Below are 23,392 nucleotides of genomic sequence, written 5' to 3' on the forward strand. Positions count from 1 at the left end.
ATTTCCTCAGAACCCGCCTGCTCTCCTTCAGCAAAGCCCAGTCCTGCGGCTCCCACCATGGGTTCTGCACCAAAGCCAGCTCCGACTCACGGCCCCTCCCAGGTATCCTGCCTGAACTGCTGGCACAGCCACGCTGGGCACTGTGTCCCCAAACCTACCTGGGGACAGTTAGTTTTGTCCCGTGTGTCCCTCGAAAAGCAATCATCTGGCTACACACACCCAGGATTCTCACCAGGGAATAGAAGGTGTGCTGCTGGAAACTCTCAGGCCAACCCTGATGACACCCCATGTGGCTTCCAAAGTCCCCCTGAGAGACGGGCAGACCGTGGCATAGTTGGCCTGAGGCAGGCAATATTTCATAGGATGAAATGCAAAATCCTACAACCAAGTTCAAAATCTTAACTGCATCTAGTACAGGATGCAAGAAACGTGACTTAGCAAGAATATTTTTGGAAAACAAACACTAAACCCTTGGAGATGGCCAACTGCAGGCCTCAGATACCATGACTGGCCTAAGTGATCATGACCCGCATTAAAAACCAGGGTGGTGAGCATCTCATCCTTCCCTGGTCAGGCGTAAAGAGAAGGGTGGTGGTCGGCATATTAGTTTGCTAGGGCTGCCATGACAAAGAACCACAGAGGAGCACAGAGGACTCCAAGAACTTTGCTTTGGCTAGAGAGCTGTGTCATGGAATGATGATTAAGAGCTTTCTAAGGCAAAACCAAGATGAATGTATACAAACAGAAAACAGATCTGCAAGCATCAGAGCCCTTACTAACACTCAGAGCTGTCCAAACACTGAATGGGTGCCCTCAGAGAGGCTCCAGGACAAGCTGGTGGCCCCTCGGGAGGTCTGAGCTTCAAGTGCAGGGGGTGTATGCCAGTGTCGGAGGACGGTTCAGAACCACACAGATGCCAAGTTCAGGTGCCCCAACAAAGCGGCACATAAGACCCTGGAGCCAGCAAGGCTAAACGTGGCCATCGCAGGGCGAGCGACACCAGAAGCATAACCTTGCCCTGGAGCCAGCAAGGCTAAACGCGGCCATCGCAGGGCGAGCGACACCAGAAGCATAACCTTGCCCTGGAGCCAGCAAGACTAAACGCGGCCATCGCAGGGCGAGCGACACCAGAAGCATAACCTTGCCCTGCGTCAGTCCTAACAGCAAAGGGTGTTGGAGTCTAAATTCAGAGAACACCGCTTCTCTCCTGGATCTAATAATACCCTGGAGAGAATCACGTCTTTCTCACCAACCGCTTTCCCAGCTGAGGCACTGCGTGAGCCAGGGCCTTATAAACTTGTTTCCAGCAATAAAGCCAGTGTTTTGGAAGGTGGGTTATCCAGGCTCCCGGATATGAGATGCTTTCAAAACATCACCCCCCTGGATTTCCAGACCCGACTCAGCTGCACAGACTGGTGTCCTCCCCCGTCCCGCCCCCGCCCTCTTTGGAAGCGTGGATGTCCTCGGGGTCGGCGGGTGGGGAAGGGGTGGCACGCAGGGGCGGTGAGGACCTGCCACAGTCCCTGTTGGGACAATGCTGGGAAGGGAACCGGGGCGCCCGGTCAGGGGACAGTGGATCCCTCACACGGCCCCGAGAGACTGGCCGCTTCTGTTCATCACAAGACATGCACCAAGGTATGTGAGCCAGGAACTGAAGGCAAGGGAGGACCGTCTTGTCTCAGACTCACCCATCAGGGCAGAAGAGGGCCGAGGCACCAGCTCCCACTTAGCAGTGATGTGCAGCCCTTCCCAGGACCCAGAGCTGCGAGACATCCCCTGAGGTTGTGTCTCAAAGTACCTCCCCTACTTGCCAGGCCACGGGCAAGGTGACGCGTGCCCCCTTCAGGGCAAACGTTGTCACTCCGCAAAACAGTGAGGCGTCAGGACTGCGTTGTGACTTTTGTGGGCCCTTTTGCTTCCACGGGCCTCTTCCTCCATGAAAAAGTATTTGAAATTATATTTTACAAGTGCATTGGCATACAGAGAAGTATTACACGTCGAAGCACTTCCTGCAACTTACAAGTTCGTTATTTTGTCCCTTCTGATTTTAAGAGAAACAGAGACACCGTCGCAGGCCCCTGAAGTGCTGTGGGCCTCGGCACTGATCCCGTCGTGCTGTGGAGCCATCGGCCCCGGGCGGGCGGGTGAGGGAGGAACACACGAAGGCCGTGAAGCGGTGGCCCGGGCGGCAGGTGGTGCGGGCGGGATGCGCGGGCCCCGGCGTGGTGGCGCTGAGGGCCGTCCAGGCAGCAGCTACGCACAGAGGAAGGTGGAAAGAGGAGACGGTCGGGCGGGCAGATACAGGGGAAGAGTCGGCGCCTGTGGGTGCCAGGGGCTGAGCCGGGCCCCTGGGTCGCCAGCATTGGGGGGCGGGCCGCGGAGGAGAGGCTCACAGGGAGGCGTCGGGGGGATGGGGGGGAGGGCACCCGGAAGAGGAGGGAGGGCTCAGGAAGGCCCAACAGCCCGGCTGGAAAGCAGTGACCAGGGGGGACACCCGAGGACGCTGGTGACTCCTCCAAGGCCACGGGGCTCGATGCAGAACTGAAACAGAAATTCTGTTTCTAACTACATGTTATTTAAAATCCGGTCTAAAGGACGATTTCTACCTTCACACACACAACTGTCCTCTCCTCACGCAACTTATTCAGTATTTCTGGACAGATATCCATACTCAAATGTAGACACATTGTGCACTTGCCGCTCCTTTTCTGCTGGGTCACGAGTCACCACAAGCCTAGTGGCTTATACAACACCCGCTGGCACCCCGGCTCTGCAGGGCACCGTCAAGGTTCTGCTCAGGGTACTTCGGGGCTGCAATCAATCAGCATCGCTGGCTGTGTGCGCCCCGTCCCCTGCTGGCACGAGCCGGGGCGGGGGCTCTCAGTTCCTAGAGGCCCCTGCCCTCTCCCCCCAGGGGCCCCTCCATCCTCAGAGCCGGCAGTGGAGACTCTCCCTTGGGTTGAATCCCTCCTGTGCTACAAGTCCCTTTGCCAAGGAGAGCCCTGTTCCTTTTAAAGGCTCACCTCGTTAGGTCAGGTCCACCTGGGATCATTTCCTTTTTAAAGTCAGCGGGTTTAGGACCATAGTTATACCCGCAAAATCAAATTCCCTCCACAGCAACACCTAGATCAGCGTTTGAGTGAAGAGCTGGGGCCATTACACGGGGGCGGGAATCTGTGGACGTCTTCGATTCCGCCTGCCACCCACGGGGGCACAGCGTTTCAACAGCCGCGTGCCTATGCACCTGACGGACCCAAACACCACGGCTGATGAAGGGAACGCTCCCCCATCTCAGTAGTAACACCAGCAGGGTGCCAATGATGTCATAAAGTTGCTGATGTAAAAGTAAAGTGGATGATGTCAACTTTATTCCCTGAAAATAGACTGATTCCATGTACAACGTACGGAGACCAGCAGTGAGACCTCCCTACCCAAACACCCCACACGGGTGAGGGTTTGGGAGTGTTCATCACTGCTGGGAACGCTGCCTTGGTAGTACAATCTTTGTGTGCGTGCGTGCGTGTGCGTGTGTGCATGTAGATATGTTGACTATACCCTTAAATGGCTATTTTTATATGTTGCAAGTATAGATAATTTGAGATTTTTGTTTTGGATGCTAAACACTCAAGCCAATTTAATAAAAAAGACAAACTAAATATAATTATAGAAGAGCCCCCCATCAGGGTTACCCAAGCATAGGCCCACGTGGAACTCGTATCTACTCCCGAGACAGCCCCACCTCAGTTAGCGCTTGTTAATATGCACTGCATTAAGCCCACACCAGGAGGTGATGACAGCCTCTTCCCTGGGATAACACATTTCTCCAAAAGCCATGACGTGTGGTGGTGTTACAGGACCATCTCAGATGACTTAGCTTCGTATGCCCACACAGGCAAGTCTGAACACTGGTGTTTCCCCAGATTCCAGCCAGTCCCTTCCCAAGGAGTAGACACTCAGCTGCTGCATCAGGAGACGGGGAGAGGTATGGGGTCAGACATCTCCCTGTTCCTATTAGGAAATCTGGAAGAAGCCTGAGGCCAAAAAGTGGCATCAATAGGAGTCCAGGGAGGGTCTTGAATTATGGCACTCAGTACTAGAAGGTAAGGTGAGTTTATCTTTAAAGTGAATATAGGGCTTCCCTGGTGGCGCAGTGTTTGAGAGTCCGCCTGCCGATGCAGGAGACACGGGTTCGTGCCCCGGTCCGGGAAGATCCCACATGCTGCGGAGCGGCTGGGCCCGTGAGCCATGGCCGCTGAGCCTGCACGTCTGGAGCCTGTGCTCCGCAACGGGAGAGGCCACAACAGTGAGAGGCCCGCGTACTGCAAATAATAATAATAATAATAATAATAAAGTGAATATAAAATAGGATCTAAATAGGGAATTCCCTGGCGGTCCGGTGGTTGAGCCTTCGCCTTCCAATGCAGGGGGTGCGAGCTCGATCCCTGGTCGGGGAGCTAAGATCCCACATGCCTCGGGGCCAAAAATACCAAAACATAAAACAGAAGCAGTATTGTAACAAATTCAATAAAGACTTTAAAAATGGTCCACGTCAAAAAGTCTTTAAAAAAAAATATATATGATCTACAAAAATAGTAACCTCGAAAGTCCCAGCTGAGGGGCACGGTTTCCAATGAAGTGTTAAACTGGGCAGTCAAAAGGCCACACAAGGACTCAACCTGCCTGGCCAGCGCCGCTGGGTCAGCCTGGTCCAGCTCCCACTGGTCTGGGTTTGCTTTGACTGAATAACTTCAGCTGGTCTAAGATGTGAACCTGTAACCCTGAGTTGGATGAATGAATCTATGAGTCTATGAAAAAAGTCATAAGCTCCCATGGAATCTTACCCCAACTACACGCCATTGCTCCAACTGCTGAAGACAGGCGGCTGATCATGTGCAGATTTGAAAGCCCGCCTTAGACAATCCCATCAGCACCCCGACAGAGGCAGCCCCACTGAGCACCCCCACACACCCATACACCGTGCTGGCGGCCAAGGAAACGCCACACACCTAAATGTGTAATTGCTGCCTCGTTGGCTTTTCAAACGTTCTCTCTCTCCGTCCACGCATGCAGAGAGCACCGTCGCTGTACAACAGCCCCTCCTCCAGCAGGGAGGGGCACGGGGGGGGGCTCCCATCACTGCGTAAAACGGAATGTGCGGTTGAGCCCGTTCCCCTCTGAGCTACAAGCTCGTTTGACAAGTGTCGTTAGGGCAGAAAAATGCATCTTTCAGTTGCCAAGCTTTTCACTTTTCCTGCAAAAAAGTTCTTCTTCCTCCTAGGATTTATTAACTTTTTCATATACAGATTTAGAAAGAGAAGGAAGAAAATTTATTGATATATGATATCATACGGTATTACATTTTGCTCCAGGATGTTATTACTAATGTTGTGTATTTTTTATTGACATCGTAACAGAAGGAATCTTAGGAAACATGGAGTACAGTGGTAATGCCTTGGGAGATGCCTGTACCACGTGACTGTCTATCTTAGCCCTACTTCTGAAATGCCCCAAGACCTCGAGAGGTGGGACCTAGTTCATCACCGCCTCCCCCAAAAGAACACTGGTGACAGCTGCCATCACGGATGGACTCAAGGGTCATGAAGATGCACCAGCTGACGCCTCCACTAAGCTGTCCCTGGGCTTTGCTGGTCTGGACCACTGGCCCTACTTCTCTCGCAGAACAGAAGAGAATCGGGCTTTTCCATGGCTGGTGGAGGGCATACCTGCGGACGGGGAAGTCATTCGTCGGGGACTACGGTGCACAGAGCAGGTGTAGGCTGTAATCCCAGCAGTGGGGCAACAGCACAGGAGTGCAGGGGCCGCACTCATGGAAACCACGCGGAACAAGCACGTGGAGATGGGTGGGGCTGTCACCCATGTGGGGGGACGGCCATGCGTGAGAGCCATCAGGTTTAAAGGATGCTCACTCATCTCGCGAGGAACGGAGTCTGCCACCAGGAGACGATGAGGGCAGAAGACCTGGATTCGATGGGCAAAGCCTCTGCCATTTAGAGGCTTATGTGATTTGGGGCCAGTTACTTAATTGCTCTGAGCCTTGATTTCCTCATTTGTAAGGATAGTACTACTCTCTGTACCTCGCAAGGCCACTGTCTTTACGTGCAAGTCGTGTACACAGAAGTGATTTTTTTTTTTATGGCAAAGCTCCATATCTGTGCTGTAGCCTCTAGATACATGGGGCTGTTTTAATTTAAATTAGCTGAAATTAAGTACAATGAAAAACTCAATTCCTCAGTCACACTGGTCAGGTACGCAGCAGACACATGTGGCTAGTGGCTGCCGTGGTGGAGCCCACGGGTACAGGACGTTCCATCCTCACGGAAGGTTCCACTGGACATGCTGCCTTACACCATCCTTGGCTCACCAGCCTGGTTTTCCAGCAAAGTCTCCATGCCATCACCTTGTGGACGGTTTTTACTACCAGTGTTTTCTCAGGTCACCTCTCGCCACGACCACGGCCAGGAAGGGCTTGTGCACTGAGACCGTTCTCTACCCCGTCTTCTCCAGCACCTTCGGTACTACAGGCCCTTACAAGAACCTTGCTTTGTTTTATCCCAAAGCTCAAATAATCGGTGAGTCCGTCTTTCAAAATGACGGATTGCGGAGGAAACTCTAATTCGAAAAGATACATGCACCCCAATGTTCAGAGCAGCTCTATTTACAACAGCCAAGACATGGAAACAACCTAAATGTCCATCGACAGATGAATGGATAAAGAAGATGTGTACCTATATACAATGGAATACTACTCAGGGACTTCCCTGGTGGTGCAGTGGTTAAGAATCTGCCTGCCAATGAAGGGGACACGGGTTCGAGCCCTGGTCCGGGAAGATCCCACATGCCGCGGAACAACTAAGCCTGTGCACCACAACTACTGAGCCTGTGCTCTAGAGCCCACGAGCCACAACTACTGAGACCGTGAGCCACAACTACTGAAGCCTGCACGCCTAGAGCCCACACTCTGCAACAAGAGAAGCCACAGCAATGAGAAGCCCACGCACCGCAACGAAGAGCAGCCCCCGCTCGCCACAACTGGAGAAAGCCCGCGCGCAGCAACGAAGACCCAACGCAGCCAAAAATAAGTAAATAAAATTTTAAAAAAAGAATGCTTTCTTAAAAAAGAAAAAAAAGAAATACTACTCAGCCATAAAGAAGAGTGAAATAATGCCATTTGCGGCAACATGGATGGACCTAGAGATTGTCATACTGAGTGAAGTCAGACAGAGAAAGACAAATACCATATGATGTTGCCTATATATGGAATCTAAAAAAATGATACAAATGAACTTGTTTACAAAATAGAAAGAGACTCACAGACATAGAAAACAAACTTATGGTTACCAAAGGGGAAAGAGGGGGAGGGATAAATTAGGGATAAATTATACACACTACTATATATAAAATAGCTAAACAACAGGGACCAACTGTATAGCACAGGGAGCTATGTTCAGTATATTGTAATAAACCATAACAGAAAAGAATATGAAAAAGAACAGATATATAACGGAATCACTTTGCTGTGCTAACACAACATTGTAAATCAACCAACTATGCTTCAATAAAACAACAACGGATTGGAGGAGAAGGTGGGCTCTGCACCCCTCGCATGAGTGTAGTTCCTTGGGGAGAGGGCCAGGGTTTAATCTGATCCAGTTAGTGCCTGATGCACCTACACGGCACTTACATTCTTTACTGTCTCTCCTTCCCTATACGGTAAGAAGGGCTGGGCAGACTAAACCATTCCACAGAATGAGGAAGGGATTAGCGCTCAGCCACTTGCTCAAAGACACTCAGGTCTGTGACAGATGTCCTGGGCCCCAGCCAGTTCCATCCTGGGACATAGCCACATTCAACCTGGACAGGATTGAAGCTAGCATCCCGGCCACTGCACAATTAAACAGATGGGTATATGCGCTGCCCAGTTTTTGATTCCACAAGCAAAATTCACTCTTGTTAATTAATTCCATTCTGAGCCTCATTTTTCAAGCTAATCCGGTTAGTTTTAGGTCAGGAGCAATTCACTAGTACACAAAAAAATTAAAAGTCAAATAAGAAAAAAAAAAACCTTCAGTGCAAAATCCTCAAGTTCTTTCAGTATAAAAAGCATGTCTCAAAATAAGGGAGATCAGTGACAATTTGAGGCTAGAACATCAATCACACAACAATCAAGTTGGTAAGAAACAGAGACTTGTTTTTTGTCTAAAGGGAGAAAAGTTATCTTCCTGGGGACAGATCATACCCTAGTGGTCCAGAGGGTGGGCTCCGGGGTTGGGAAGGCTGGGTTTAATCCCAGGTCTGTCCCTTTAGGCTGAGACTTCGGACGAGGTAGCGAATCTCTCTGGGCTTTGGCTTCCTTACCGTGAAACAGAGGCAGGAGCACGCCTACCTCCCAAGACGGCTGTGAACAGAAAAGGAGCAATGCACGCACAGTGCTTAGTTGTGGAGCCTGGCCCGCGGCAAGCGCTCCATGGATGCACACTGTCCTTTTCTGAACTGCAGAAGCAGCTCATAATCTACTGATAAGACTGAAGGGAGGAAGAGGCTCCCAGAGCAGCTGGTCCAGCCACACCAAGTGTGCGGCCCCTCACAGATGCTGCCAGGTTCCCCTGGACACCCCCGGTGATGTGCACGGGGTCAGGCGGCAGGGTCCCCTGGCCTGGGGGCTCCGTTTGGCTTCCGACTTCTGAAGCCCAGTGTCTCTGGTGTACGTGCACTCACTGAGCGGTAGGACCACGCTCGCCATTTAGAACGGCTCTGCCCCCGCTCGGCACCCAGCACTCAACCCTCTAGAGACTGTCCAGTTGTCCTCTGCAGGCAGAGCACCGGCCCTTAACTAAAGCTCCCGCACGGGCCTCCCAGGCCTCCCTCTGCCAGGTGCTCTCCCAGCCGCCACCTCCGGCTCGGGGACCCTGGGTCTCACACTGCAGAGGCAGGCAGCCTATTTCAACACACTCAAATGGGAGAATTCGGCGCTTTTGACCATACCAGCTTTTTTTTTTTTCGTTAGTAGACTCTTTTCTTTCTTCCCCAAAGAGTCTCAGGGCTGCACATAACCACCATAGGTCAACACAGCATTAACTAAACTGTGCTCGTTTTCCCCACTTTATTCTCAATCTTTCTGACATGGTAGAGACAGAACAGCAGTCTCTACAGAGACAGTTTCCTCCTGTGCCCATGGAAGGGTCACAGGCTTCCAAGATGAGTGACCTCAGTGTCGCAGACTAAGAACCCATGGACGCCCGGTGACACGGCTTCCCCTGAAACTGGACATGCCCTCTTCTGTACAAACCCCTCCTTGCACCCCTCAGCTCACTGGGAGCCACGGACGACGGCACAGGCGGGGCCCTCAGCTCGCAGGCGGCATGGGCCGGAAGACCTGCTGGGGTCGGGGCAGCTCTCGGCAGGCCTGTGACACACCAAGAACATTCTCTCCAGTGCACCACATGCCTCTGGTGTGGAAACGACAGTGGTTTTGCAAAAAGAAGGCATCAGCCGTGGTCTCAGAGCACAGAGCTTTGTACCCGAGGAGCAAGTGCGTCTCGGGATGGTCAGAGCCTCACGTCACCAGTGATTCCCCGACCTGCTCATTCCACTGCCGTCAAAACCTGGGGTCACAAAGCCTACAGATCCTCCAGGGGACCCGCGACAAGTACTCCAGGCTGTGGGCGCCTCCGTCTGCCTCGAGGATTCTCCACTGTGGACAGAAACGCCGCGGATCACCTGATTCTCCTGAAATGGACACTTCAAAGGCGAGTCACAGAAACACTCCGATGGGTGTCAAAGACGCCCGCCCGTGTTTGAAAGAAGATACTGCATGGGCACGCACTGGCCCCGAGCCGGGTCACCGGGTGTCTCCTCTCCCTCCCTGAAGGGGTCCTGGGAGCGGAGACCGCGGAGTAGGGGGCCGGCCAGCCCTGTGGCTCACATCCCTGCCTCCACCTATCATCGCCTGGAGATCTGGGGTAAATGACTCAATCTCTTCGGTTTTCCCAGGTGTAAAGTAAGGACAGCAAGACGCTTGTCAAGGTTGCGTCCTCTCAGTGGCCATGCTCAGGGCTGGCCTGTGGCGAGTGACACTGGCTCTCACCTGTCAACCTCAATCCCTGCCTGCACCATCCACCTTCCCCTCTGGGGCACCCGGGAGCCTTTCTTAGCCCCACAGGCGCCACCCTACAGCCTCACAACATTCCACACACCCCTCACACACAGGTCACAATGTACTGAGGAATATTTTTGAACTTACTTTTTTATTGAAGTGTAGTTGACTTACAGTGTTGTGTTATTTCTGCTGTACAGCAAAGTGATTCAGTCATACCTAGACATGCATTCTTTTTCATATTCTCTTCCATGATGGTTTATCACGGGATACTGAATATAGATCCCTGTGCTGTACGGTAGGACCTTGTTGTTTACCCGTTCTATATGTAATAGTTTGCACCTGCTGACCCCAAACTCCCAATCCTTCCCTCTCCCACCCTCCCTCCCCCTTGGCAACCACAAGTCTGTTCCCTATGTCTGTGAGTCCGTTTCTGTTTCGTTGATAAGGTCAGTTGTGTCATATTTTAGATTCCACATAGAAGTGATATCACATGGTATTTGTCTTTCTCTGTCTGACTCACTTCACTTAGTATGATCATCTCTAGGCCCATCCCTGTTGCTGCAAATGGCATTATTTCACTCTTTTTTTATGGCTGAGTAGTATTCCATTGTATCTATTACTCATGAATATTTTTCATACTTCCATCTCTCCTAGGAGGGAGGCCATTAGGGCTCCATTCACTTCTGGGTCTTCAGTGCTGAGCACAATGCTAATCCCATAAACTGTGGTTAGAAAACAACCTGCACTTAGGTTTTCCTTTGTAGACGTCTTGTTTTCCCATCTATTTTGTAAACTCCTTGATTATAGGGATGTCTCCGACTTCAGAAGAAAAAAAAAAAAAGCTGGCAAGCCCCGTAGGCTCTAGAGAGGGAAGGCTGAAGAAGTCGTGGTCCCTGCCCTCTAGGAAGCCAGGGAGCCTCAGACACAAACAGGCTGTGTGAGTTAGGTGGTAGCGGAAATCCCTCTGCAGTGGAACCGACGGGATGGAGACAGAGATACAGAGAGAGTTCTATCCATCTATCCATCTAGCAAGAGACAGAGGTATTTATTTCAAGAAACTGATCGTGTGATTACGGAGGTTCGTTAAGTCCAAAATCTGCAAGACAGCCTGGCAGGCTGGAGACCCAGGGTAGAGCTGCAGTTCGTATCCAAAGGCCATCTGCTGGCAGAATTGCCTCCCCTTTCAGTGAGGTCAGGCTTTTTCTATTTAGGCCTTCAACTGATTGCATGAGGCCCACCCACACGAGGGAGGGCACTCTGCTTTACTCAAAGTCCACTGATCTAAATGTTAACGTCATCTAAAAATACCTCCACTGGGACATCCAGAATAGTGTCTGACCAAATATCTGGGTGTTGTGGCCCAGCCAAATTGGCACGAAATTACCCATCACGCCCTCCGAGCCCTGCTAACGTCAGAGGGTAAAGCCAGAAAGGCCGGGTCAGAAAAGGGGTGAAGCAGAGCAGGCATTCACGGACACCCTGCAACCGCCCCCTTCCCCTCCCCCCGGCACCAGAACCATCTGACAACAGACTGCCCGAGAACACTACACGTGACTGCAAGCATCTCTCCTGCGCGGAACGCAGACGGCCCGCGCTGGGACCAAAAGCCGAGCACATACCCTGTCCCGGCCACTCACCTGCCTGTAACTAGGAGTCCCAAAGTCACAGCAGGTAGAGCAGCCTGACCAGGGGGAGTGTGACCAGAGTTGAACATTCAACCAGACCAGGGTGCCAGGTGACCCCGCCTCTGAGCTCCAGAAGCATCCACAGTGTATCCGGAGGATGCCTTTGCTTGGGGGGAATTCACTCTTTCTGTGTGATCGTGTATCATCCCGCAGCTAAGAGAGATGCTCCCAGCTGTTTGGGATGATGAAAAAGTTCTGGAAATGGATAGTGATGATGGTTGCGCAGCACTGGGATGTATTTAATGCCACTTAAAGGGTAAATTTCACGTGGCGTACATTTCACCACAATAAAAAAAAAAAAAAGATACGCTCCTTCAGGATAGGCCCACAAGATACAATACAAATTTCATCCCTCAAAGTCCTCGAATGAGTTTGCCAGATTACCTCAGACTCGTGGCCCCAGTCCTACAGGCAGCAGTCTCCTTCCCAGGGCAGTGTGGCTGCCATCGTCACACGCTGATTCGGTATTCAGCGTTCGGTGCAGGGGCAGACCCCAAGGTAGACACCTTGGGTCCGAGGGCTTTTGTGGTGAGTAGGCCTGCAGGGAAGCTCTACAAACGCCAAGTGGGGGACCGGCCCCACCACGATCAAGGCCTCTCATACAAGATTCTGGAAGGAGGGCTGGAGGAGAGAGCTGAGGACAGACGAGGCGGCACCACCTCATCACACGGGACAGCATCTCCACGCGGGTGTGACTCTCTCTGCAGTGACCGCACCTCCTCTGATGGCTTCTTCCTCCTGGAAGAAATCCCTCCCTCCCTCTTGCACCCCCAGAAGTGAAACCCATTAACTCCTTCATTTTCAGGGCGACACAGTTCACCTCTTCTCCCACACACCTCCCTACCGTCTCCTCACGGGTTAGATCACCCAGGACTCTTAACCACTTCCATCTGATTCTGAGATTCCCCTTCAGATGAATTCAAGAGTAGTGAACCTATAAAAGTACTGGAAATACCGGGGTTCCCCTGGACACCCTGCCCGTTAGCAGCAGTGTCTGTCAAACTGTGGGTTTTCCTTCCTCGCTCGGGTGCCCTTAGAGGAAGCACTCACCACTTCTGAGGCTTGGAGCTCCTGGTCAGCTCTCACAATGACCTTTACTGGGACCACTTGAGAAACCACGACCCAATATGGAATGTTTTTTTCCTCACTTAAACCTTGATCTAGAATCTTTCAAGCGGAGCTAATCCCCAATGCGGCCCTACCTCAGAAGCATGCAGTCCAGTCAGCAAACCTTACAGTCTTGGCCGAATGACACTATAGAGCCAAAGCCAGGCCATGGGTCTCCTGGAATCCACTGTCCTTTCCAGGTATCAGCTGTGTCCATGACAGGGTAACAGGAGGAAAGTTATCTGGTCAGCTTTGCAGACCCTAACTGGCAGGCCCCGGGGCAATTCTGTTAACTGTGTCACACACAACAGCAAAGCCTCAGTGGCCCGCGATCACTTTTATGAGTTCATGGTTTCAGGACTCGGCGATCCAGCTGGGACATCTGCCCATGGTCAGGGCGGAGAGGCCAGAGGAGAACCATGCACACGCCCTTTCCAACCCCTTCATGCGCCACGTCTGCCGGCCTCCCATCGGCCAGCCTCAGACCTGCTACCAGCGGGAGGGCAGCAGCATGGCCACAGCCTCTTTAGGCTCAGCAACCGGGATCCTCCAGTGGAAAGTTATTTAGAAGAAGAATTTATTTGACAAACTAAAATGAAGAAAATGGGCTTGTGTACACCATCCCACAGGTGACGTTAAAAAAGAAGAATCACAGAACCTTGCAGTAGAAGGGGCCTCACTGATTAAGGCCCCCCATCCTTTCACTATACAGCTAAGGACACTAAGATCCAGGACAATTTGGGAGCCGGCTTAGTTCGCACAGGAAGTAGCAGAGCTGGGCTTGTAGCTGGCCCCCAGGACTGAGGAGGGGGTCCCTAAACATTAGCAGCACTGAGCCAACTCATCTGGGAAACGGGTGTGCACACCACTGCCCCCTGTACCTCACGGCTGGTGTGAGAACAGAGGAGATGCAGGTGTGAAAGCTCGGGGGTGGGAGGCTCCCCCTGCCCCTCGCCCCATGGCTGGATCTGCCTGGGCCACTGCCTAACCAGGATTAGGGTCTGGGGGACCAAGACAAGGGCCAGGATGTTAAAAGGACAACCGTCCTCAGGCCGCGTGGGTCCTTCTCAGACAGAGGTGTCCCTCCCTGCTTTGCTGCCACCACAAACACCTTCATCTTGACCAACGAACTGGGGAGGCCACGGAAGTCCTCGCTCCACCTGCCACGGGACAGCCTGCAGTCAAGGGTAGGTACCCCTTCAGCACCTGCGTGCACGGGGCTTCCAGTCACCCCGGCCTCGGCGGAGGCCAGACTGCTTGGGACCAGGAGCTGCCAGCTTCCATCCTGACTTCTAAATTCAAACCCTCAAGCTGCACAAAGCTTCCTAGGATCAGAGAGTTTTAGAAATAAAAGGAAATTTCAAGGTACCATCCGAACCTTTTATCTGACAGATGGGGATTTTATAGGTTTCACAGAAACTAGGAGGAACCTGCACAGAGAGGAAGAGAGAGAGAAAGAGAGAGAGAGGGGGGCCTTGCAGGTAATGGTCGTGACTCCTCGCTACTCGTCAAGTTTACAGTAAAAAGGAAGTGGTGGGCTTCCCTGGTGGCGCAGTGGTTGAGAGTCCGCCTGCCGATGCAGGGGATGCGGGATCGTGCCCCGGTCCAGGAGGATCCCACATGCCGCGGAGCGGCTGGGCCCGTGAGCCATGGCCGCTGAGCCTGCGCGTCCGGAGCCTGTGCTCCCCAACGGGAGAGGCCACAACAGTGAGAGGCCCGCGTACCGCAAAAAAAAAAAAAAAAAAAAAAAAAAGGAAGTGGTGCCAGATGCACACAGAACCCACATGCGCACATTCCTTCAAAACCCGCACAGGCAGAACCTTGGGAAGGCAGAGCCATGACTTTGTACCCTGGTGCCTGGCACGATGCTGCAGGCCACAGCACTCAGCAGTTAAGTATTTATTCAAAGAATGACTGAATGTCATATATATACAGTGAAACGGGCTCCCCTGTCCCCAGGGCAGTGTCACTGCACAAGATACTATAGCGATGGCAGGGGTTGTGTGGGGAGGGAGGGCCCAGGCTGTACGTCCAGAGTGTTTCCCGCTCTGGGGTGGGTCTGTCTAGCAACAGCCTGAAGCCTGTGCATGAGCCCAGCTGGAGAGCCTGGGCCCAGCCCGACCTGAAGCCCCCCGGCCTGTGGGGCAGGGCGGGCTGCTGCTTGGGGCACATGCACCTTCCTTGCCGCGGCTCGAGCACATGCGGCACGGAGATGCTCAGCTGAACCTCCCTACGAATCCTTCCCTGGCAGGGGGAGGGGGGTGCAAAGCCCCTGCACCTTGGGCCTGGGGCTGCAGCCGGGCAGGGCAGTGAGGGCCGCTGAGTGGCCTGAAGCGGCAGGGCGGGAGGAACCAGCCCAGCCGGGGTCCGCTTCGCCAGCCCCATCTCTTCCTTCCGTGCGCCCCGCACCCTGCCGCTCCGGCAGCTCGGCGGCGTCTGATACTGTTCCCGCAGCAGAGCTCGGCCACCTCTGCAGGGCAGAGCCAGGGAGCAGGCAGCAAGGCAGGCTCAGAGGGCCGGGCTCCTGATGCCGTTGCAGGCCTCTGAAGAAGGTGTCCTTAGGACAGAGCCCCGGCGGGGTCTGGGGGGTGTTTCTGGGGCGTCACACGGCGCGCTCTCGAGAGCCATGGCAGCGACCTCTGTGCCCAGCATTCTGGTGAAGCCTCTGGCTGACACTGTAAGGGCCTGAGCCCTGATCGGTGTTTACGGCTGTTGTTTAACCGCAGGGGCCGGAGTGGGCAGGAAGAACGTGCAGCGGACAGCGCCAGCTAGCCCCGTGCCCCAGCGAGGGAGAGAGCAGCGCAGCCCCGCCTAAGCTACAGCATCTAGTGAGGTGCGGTGAAAAGGGCAAGTGGGCAAGTTCACCGGTCACCAAATCCTCCCTCGGCCTCCAGGGCCGGCCCGGGGCTCACCTGGACGATGAAGCCAGTGGAAGAGCACTGCCGGACCCAGAGGCTGAATTTCCGCTTTTTCCTCTTCCGCAGCTCCCGCTCTGTGCACGTGGCAATGAACACAGGGTCCTCATCAATCAGGGGTTCGTGTAGCACCTGCCGGGAAAGAAAAAGCAGAGATTCTCATGGAAGGCAGCGTGAGCGCAGGGTGGGTCTTCAGGTCTGGGCTCAAATCTAGTCTCTGCCTTTGACCAGCTGTGTGACCTTGGCCAAGTTACTTTACCTCTCTGATCCTGAGTCCCCTTGAGTCTCCTCGAGTCTCCTCATTTGTCTATACCAGTGTTTGGGGGAGGATTAAATGAGAAACTGGCACTTAGCAGGTATTTAGTAAATGGAAATCATCATGACAGTTATTATTACTGGCCCAAGGTCCTCAGTCCAAACTCTCACTTGGGAGAGGGACCTCCAGCAGGGGTCCTGACTTCCAGCTGGACATGCCTGGTGGGGACACCCACTTCCTTTCAAGGAAGACCTTTCCACTGATGGACGCTCCAACCGTTCACTGAGGCAAAGGTGACCTACATCTAACCTAAACCTACCGACCCAACTCCACACGATTCTTTAGGTTCTTTAGGTTTTCCGGACAGCTCTCATGCTGGCCCGTGACCTTCTTTTTCCCAGGCTAAACATTCTCTTTTTAAAAACTCTTCCTGAAATGACCCAGTTCCCTCATTGCCACGACCGAGCCTCTCGCTCTCCTCTGGGTCATCACGTCCTTTCTGACGTGGGACTCCCCAGGCAATTTTTAAACTTACTTCACCTATTTCCACTTCTAGATGGCACGGTGACAGGACTTTTTCAATGACAAGACAATAAAGTAAAAGGAAATGGCATAAAAACAGGTTCCAGGGGTTCCCCAAGTTTTGTTTCTTCAAGCTAAAGCTTTTGGGGGGACTTCTGGGTAAATTTTAGGAAGCTGCTACACTTCCCTTCCAATCCAACTTCAAGCTTCCTTACGGACTGGTACGTACACGTGTGGTTCACTGAAATGAAGAATGCTGGAAGTACTATGATTCCAAGAACTCTCCACAAAACTCCAGATCAGGGGCTGGCCCACTGCCCGCTCTAAATGAAGTTTTCCCAGAACCCGCCGTGCCCCTCACTGACGTGCTGTCAGTGGCTGCTTTTGGGCTACAAGGTCCCAACACAGACCACACGGCCCCCAAAGTCTAATATCTGGCCACTGACAGAAAAAGCGTGCCAATGCCCGCTCTCCATCAGGGCCTTTCAGCTTGAATGAACAAACTAGTCACCTGGGAATCTTATGAAATGTGGGTTCTGTTTCGGAAAGCTTGGGGCAGGGCCTGAGTTTCTGCATTCCCAGCGAGCTCCCAGGTGATGTCAGAAAGTGGCCTGGCGAGGGCAGAACAGGGGATAACACTGACCGAGCGTGAGATGGACAGTGGCCTTCCACTCTCCTATCAATGTTACCTCGAATTCCACTTAAGAAATAACGGCCCTGCAGTGTTGGGTCTTAGGTGTGCATACCAGCCCCTCCAGGGTTCTGTTGCTGGAAGCGGGGGGCATTAAGCCCGGCCTCCCCTGCCTTGAGCTCACGAAGGGGAGGCTGGAGAGGCTGACCTCATGCCCGGTTCCGTGCGGCTCCCCAAACCTTCAAAGCCCATGTGGAACCACTGTAGCAGGATGGCCACGTCCCACACATGGAGGGGCGGGCGGGTGGAGTAGGGAGTGAGGAAGATGCGGCCCTCTCTCTGCTCTCCAGAAAGCCAACGTCCTCTACTCCACCTGCACTTATCACAGAATCCCGTTCAAGTTTCTATTTAATCACCAAAGCAAAAGAGCCAGCAGGAACGCCTGGCCTTCCATGGCTTCTCCTCTTTTCTACCCTCATTACAGGCATGTGGAACGGGTCACAGCTGAGCGCAGCACGGGGTAGGGCGCTCTCCAGAGCTCAGAAAACTGCCCCCTCCTCTGCCAGGCTGTCGTCGGCCAGCACTGCTGTCGCCCAGCTGTGTGTTCTGAGTCCCTCCCGGGTATGACGAGCTCAGGCTGGGGGGGCAGTGGTTATGCAGGGGAGACACGGCAGCCATGTATTGACTTCCGCAATCCCTCCCCCAACCCTCCTTTAACTAATCTGCCCCCGGGCTTGAGGAGATGCAGCATCTCCCCATTTGGTAGCTGTGTATAAACACTCGTGCCTGGGCGCACCCCACTGCTGGGGTTACTGATCGAGTCTGGAGACTCTGTAAGCTCATCCCAAAGGGTCACATTTGCTGGAATTAAAAGGCTCCAGAGACTGCAGGGCAGAGGGTGCTGTGTGTCGTGTGCCCAGGTGCGGTGTGTGCGTGGCGGCGATGCAGAGCTGTTCCCCGGAGCCTGGAGCGCAGTCTGCTGGGGGATGGGACGGGGACTGTTCCCACTGGTCTCAACGGGCAGAGTGAAGACCGGTCAATGGAGCCCTGAGGCCTCGGGGTGGAGGACTGCAACTTGAAAACACGCCTTCTCCTTGAATGGAATGTTCCAGAGCCAACAGGGACTTCAGAAAAGGAGAAGCTGGAAAGCCAGGAAACCTTGAGGGTTTCCTTTATTTTACTTAACGAAGACATATATGACCCTGATGTTTCTACGTGTAAGAACGAGGCAGCCTCTGCGGCAGCGAGGCAGAGGGGCTAAGGGCGTGCGCGTGGGTGACCAGAGCCGCCGCTCGACGGCCCACGTTGGCGGGACCGCCAGCCCACAGGAAGGCCCGAGCATGCTCCAATCCACGCTGCACTTTCTGGTCTCACGTCCTTTGGCTGGCCCTCCTCACGCAGAGCTGGCTCAATGGGGCCCAGAGTCGGGAGGAAGAGGAAATTCCAGGTGATTACCAGCGCACTGGAAAGCCAATCCCAGGGACTCGGACTTCCCCTCTGCCTCATGTTCCTGTCTGGTGGGTGGACTCTACCGGGTACTGTTTGCCCCCCAGACCCCCTTTCCATCTTCCTACCCTGCGCTGTGTCCTGGTGGCCAACCTCTTATAAACCGCACACCCCAGGTCCCTGCCCCCAGCACCTGGCTTGTGTGGCCACGAGGGAGGGATGAACAAGAGATGCGAGCCCTGCCTGCCTGCCCACGCCATCGCCACAGGCTCACGGCGGCTTCCCGCTGCTGCCAGCCCAGGTGTTCGCCACCCTGGTGATGCCCCTAAACCCTGACTGTCCACAGTCCCTGCTTCCAATTCTCTGCAACTGCCCTTCTGGAACATAGCATTTGTTTCCTGCTGGGATCCTGACCAACATATAGAGCACGGGATGGAAAATGGTAGCGACAAGAGCACATAAGTTTGCAAATACAAAGGTAAAAATAAAAATTAAATACAAAGTAAAATTTTAAAAAGAAAAAGCAAAGTGGGGGGAACAAAAAAACCCAACGTGAGCAGAGAGCTGAAAGCCCTTCCCCAGACTAAATCTCACGTCAGCCCCTCTTTTCTCAGTCTCATCAACTGGACGCAAAGAAAAGATGTGGGCGGCAAGAATAAAGTGACCGTCTCTCGAGGGTCTCCCCTCGTACCCATCTGAGCCGTACGACACAGGAGGGCAGAGCTGCCGCCCCAGACACCTGCCCCCCTCACGGCACCCATGTCTGGGGTTGGGAAGGGGTGAGCCCACACAGCTCAGAATTTGCTAGTGGGTGTTGCAGTGTGCCCACCGGCTAAACGGACCCTGGGGACACACACACAGCATGGCGATCGCCCGGGACGCAGGTCTCAGGTGTCTGATGCTGCAGTTCCAGAGGGATCAGACCGCCCGGGGCCGGCACACGGCAGGCGCACACAGACATGGGTGTAATCACGGGTACAGCTCGTCTAGGGGCCGGAAGGACCCTGGGCAGCCTTATCTTTAGGCTGTTATATATCAATCATCCATGGAGTTGCTTGCTTGACTCTGGGAAAATGCTTAGTCCTAGTGAGCTCACAGCCCTCCAGCAGCTCTTCAAATGTTTGATGCCAAGGATGGCCAGAATATTGTTTTTTTTCCCCTTGCATCCCAGCCAATGTGTCTCTGGTCTGGCTCATTTTCAACCAAGCAAATATTCAGTGACACACACAAAAAAACCACGCCCAGCCCTGAACTTGGTCCTGCAGGGCCTGTTATAAGGCAGGGCGTGTGTCCCCAAAGACCCCACCTCCTGGTAAGAAGGAAGGTGAGTGACAAGACAAAACGGCATTCGTTGCCCTATCAACAGTCGGGGGATTCGGGAAGCCTGGAGTCACACGGGGTCCTGGAGATGGGAAACCTGCAAAGGCAGAGAGGAGGGAACACCTCCCAGGAGTCAGAAGGCGCATCACAGACACCTGGAGACCCTCATGAGCCGGCACATTCACAGGACAGCAGAGCAGAGGCAGGAGAACCGTGCAGGGACCGCGGACCTGACACAGGACATTATCTTCCCCACAGAAGCCCTGTGCTTTCCAGCTGTGCGGAGAAGGTGAGACAGGGAATTAGGAGAGGATCTCAAAGAGAACAGCGAAAAGAACTTGAGGCTCGTGATGAAGGCCTTTAAGGAAAAGCACAAGGAAAAGTAGTTGGGTGGGTGGGTCTTTAAATGTACAAATAAAAGAGAAGTAAGATTTTGTCTCCGTATGGAACAGGTCAAAAGGAACTGGGCTCACGTGGGCCAAGAACCTCCTGATGTTTTCCTTAGAGAAATTTCTAGAAAGAGCCACCTCCTCAGTTTCCCGACCCGCAGAGCAACTTTGAGGACGATTCTGAGACTGTTTCACCACAGCCAAATGTGATTGCCTCAGCCAACCAGAGGCCGGGGCTCAGGAGCTGAGAGCACACACAGCCTCCATTTAGGAAGCGAGGAAGGTGAGGGGCCGTAACAGTCAGGGCCGGGGCTCTGTCACCTCCAGTCCAAAGGCACCCAGCTCTCCATGCGGGACAGGGGACCTCAGCACCTGAGCCACTCCGACGGCCTGAGGACGGCTGCAACCCCAGGTTCGTTCCCTTCACCCCCTAGAAGGCCTCTCGCCTCCTTTCACCACCAGCAGATGAACACGTACTCGGAGGATACAAGAAAATTAACATTACCCTGAGCAAACCATCATTTACAAAGAAAGTGTAATTAAAGGAGAGGGAGGGGCTTCCCTGGTGGCGCAGTGGTTGAGAGTCCGCCTGCCGATGCAGGGGACACGGGTTCGTGCCCCGGTCCGGGAAGATCCCACATGCCGCGGAGCGGCTGGGCCCGTGAGCCATGGCCGCTGAGCCTGCGCGTCCGGAGCCTGTGCTCCGCAATGGGAGAGGCCACAGCAGTGAGAGGCCCGTGTACCACAAAAAAAAAAAAAGAGGAGGGAAACTGCATCTCGGAGCAAAACGCTGAATGTGGGTTGGAGCTGTTCCTCCATCAGCTCCCTCTGATTGGATGGGGATGGATGGGCTGGTGGCCTGGGGGACGAGCAGGGATACCCCGGAGGTGACCTCGGGGTCAAGGCAGGATGGGAGGGTGCCAAGGGCACCACCCACCGTTTCCCCAAACCACGGCCACCCCTGAAGGCCCGGCCCTGGCTGGCGGCCTCACCTGGGTTTGGGAAGGCCTGAAGGCGGCGTCGAAGCCATTCTGCAGGGAGTCCAGGAAGGGCTGGACCTTGTAGAGGCCGTGTGTGGTCTGGCTGGAGCGGAAGGCCACGACGTGGAAGTACTTGAGGATCTTCTCGAAGCGGGCCTGGCTCATGACCAAGGCAAGGCTGCGGTTGCTGTAGAAGCCGCCACTCCAGATGCTGAGGACGGACTCGCAGTGGGAGGTGCTGGTGGAGATCACGTAGCCCAGGAACGCCTTCATCTCCGGCAGCGTCACGTCCACCCAGGCCCCGTCGCTCCCGAACCGCTCCTGGAACTTCTTGGCGTACAGGTTGGTCTGCACCACCATGTTCTTGAGGACGTTGTCAGGGACGAAAAGCTGGAAGAAGTCCACGGCACTGGCACTGGGCGGCATCTTCCGGATGGGACCTGGACAGGCAGGCCAAGCGCCACTGCTACAGCCACTGGGTCCCCTCGAGGCCTCCGCCCGAGCGCCACCTTCCCTCCCGACTCCCTCCAGGGAGGAGCCCAAACACGCGCCCCGAAGCGTCCTGCTCTCCATCCCTCCCCCGACAGGACACGCCGCCCCGCTTCCCCACTGCGCCCTGCACTCGGCCCCGCCTCACAGATCTGGCAGACCAGAAACACCATCGGAGAGAAAGGCCCGCGGGGTAGGAGGGTGGAGGGCCCCCACCAGAGACACAGCGAATTCGGAACAGAGGAGCTCGGCGTGGCGCTCTGGCTCTCGTCTCCTTGTAAGTTAAGGTGACTTTGGAAATAAGAATCCTTTCACCACTCGGGGCCCGAAAGATTCCGTTCAAGCGAGACGGCAACCTATTAGGTACTGTCTGGGTGGTGACTCTTAATTTATTAGTAAATAAATCTGAAGGGTCTTGTTTAGATAATTTCACCAATGCAATGAAAACCTCACAGTTTTTTACAAATGCAAGGACAGTCTTTTGAAACACACACACACACACACACACACACACACACACATCCTTAAAGAGACATGGCTTTCAACTCCATGTAAGCCAGGCTAACAGTACGTAGAGACTTGAAGGGGACAAGCTTTGCTTCTACTGCATCCTCATAGTGACTTCTAATAAAAGCTGTGCACGTTCTTTGGAAGCTTAAACTCACCCCCAGCCCACCCCCAACTTTCCTGTACGACTGAATTAGGCAGTCTCTGAAAAACAACTTTTCTACAGCAAAATTAAGACTGACAGTGTACATGAGGCATCCCAGGTCTTAAATACAGATGGACAGATCTGGGACGTGCAACCCTAAATTTACTGCTCGCTAACTGCACGGCCTTGGATAGATTTCTTCATCTCTCCCGTTCATAAAGTGGGCACAGTAATAGCTGCTTTGCCAGGCTGTCGTGTGGGGCAGGCTGAACGGGGGACGCAGGGGATGCACCGCGCACAGTGCCTGGCCCTACGGAGGTACCTACAACTGGGTAACCTTTACTGAGACATTATCCACAGAAGTCCACTGACGGCGGGCTGAGGGCTTTAGAATGCTCTAACTGCCCTCATTTTACAGAAGAAGAAACCAAGGCCCAGAGAGCAAAGTGGCCACCATATTCTCTTTCACCAGTCGTTTCTTGGAAGGGCTCCAGGTGGTCCTGGTGCCATGGGCACCGGCCCTGGCTGACCTGACAATGAGGCCGGGAAGACGGCTCCACGGCCGCCCTGACTGAAATCATTTTATTTCCGCGAACCTTGCAGTAGGTGAAGCCATAAATTATTCAGGGGTAGCTTTCAAAAAGGAGGAAAACCAGCATTTTAATGGCTACATCATGCTGAGTAAGCAGAATGAAATGTTCTCTTCCAAAAGTTATGTTTAAAGTCATTTTGCCTCTCAGACCATTTCAAAATGAATTCACACAGGGGCCTGGCCAACCGCTTAATGAAGAAACCGGGAAGTAGCTGATACCCTTATAAACTCACACAGCCGTCTCCCTCCCCTCCCTCCTCACCGCCACCCACCCCATCGTGTCATCACACC

General features: G+C 53.7%; 1 protein-coding gene across 1 annotated transcript in view; it reads right to left on the bottom strand.

Annotated features, from left to right (window-relative positions):
- PGBD5 (piggyBac transposable element derived 5) overlaps positions 1 to 21,943 on the bottom strand; it is a 36,056-nt gene extending 14,113 nt beyond the window's left edge. Inside the window, exons 1-2 of the mRNA XM_022553097.2 lie at positions 21,381 to 21,943; positions 15,822 to 15,956 (exon numbers count right to left, since the gene is read on the bottom strand). Coding sequence (XP_022408805.2) covers positions 15,822 to 15,956; positions 21,381 to 21,941 — 696 coding nt within the window. The 5' untranslated portion in view covers positions 21,942 to 21,943. The remainder of the gene's footprint in view (positions 1 to 15,821; positions 15,957 to 21,380) is intronic.
- Positions 21,944 to 23,392: the final 1,449 nt, after the last annotated feature.

Source organism: Delphinapterus leucas, chromosome 16 (assembly GCF_059928025.1).
Source record: "Delphinapterus leucas isolate spDelLeu-1000000601 "Yukka" chromosome 16, BTC_Dleu_Yukka2, whole genome shotgun sequence".
Classification (NCBI taxonomy): Eukaryota; Metazoa; Chordata; class Mammalia; order Artiodactyla; family Monodontidae; genus Delphinapterus; species Delphinapterus leucas.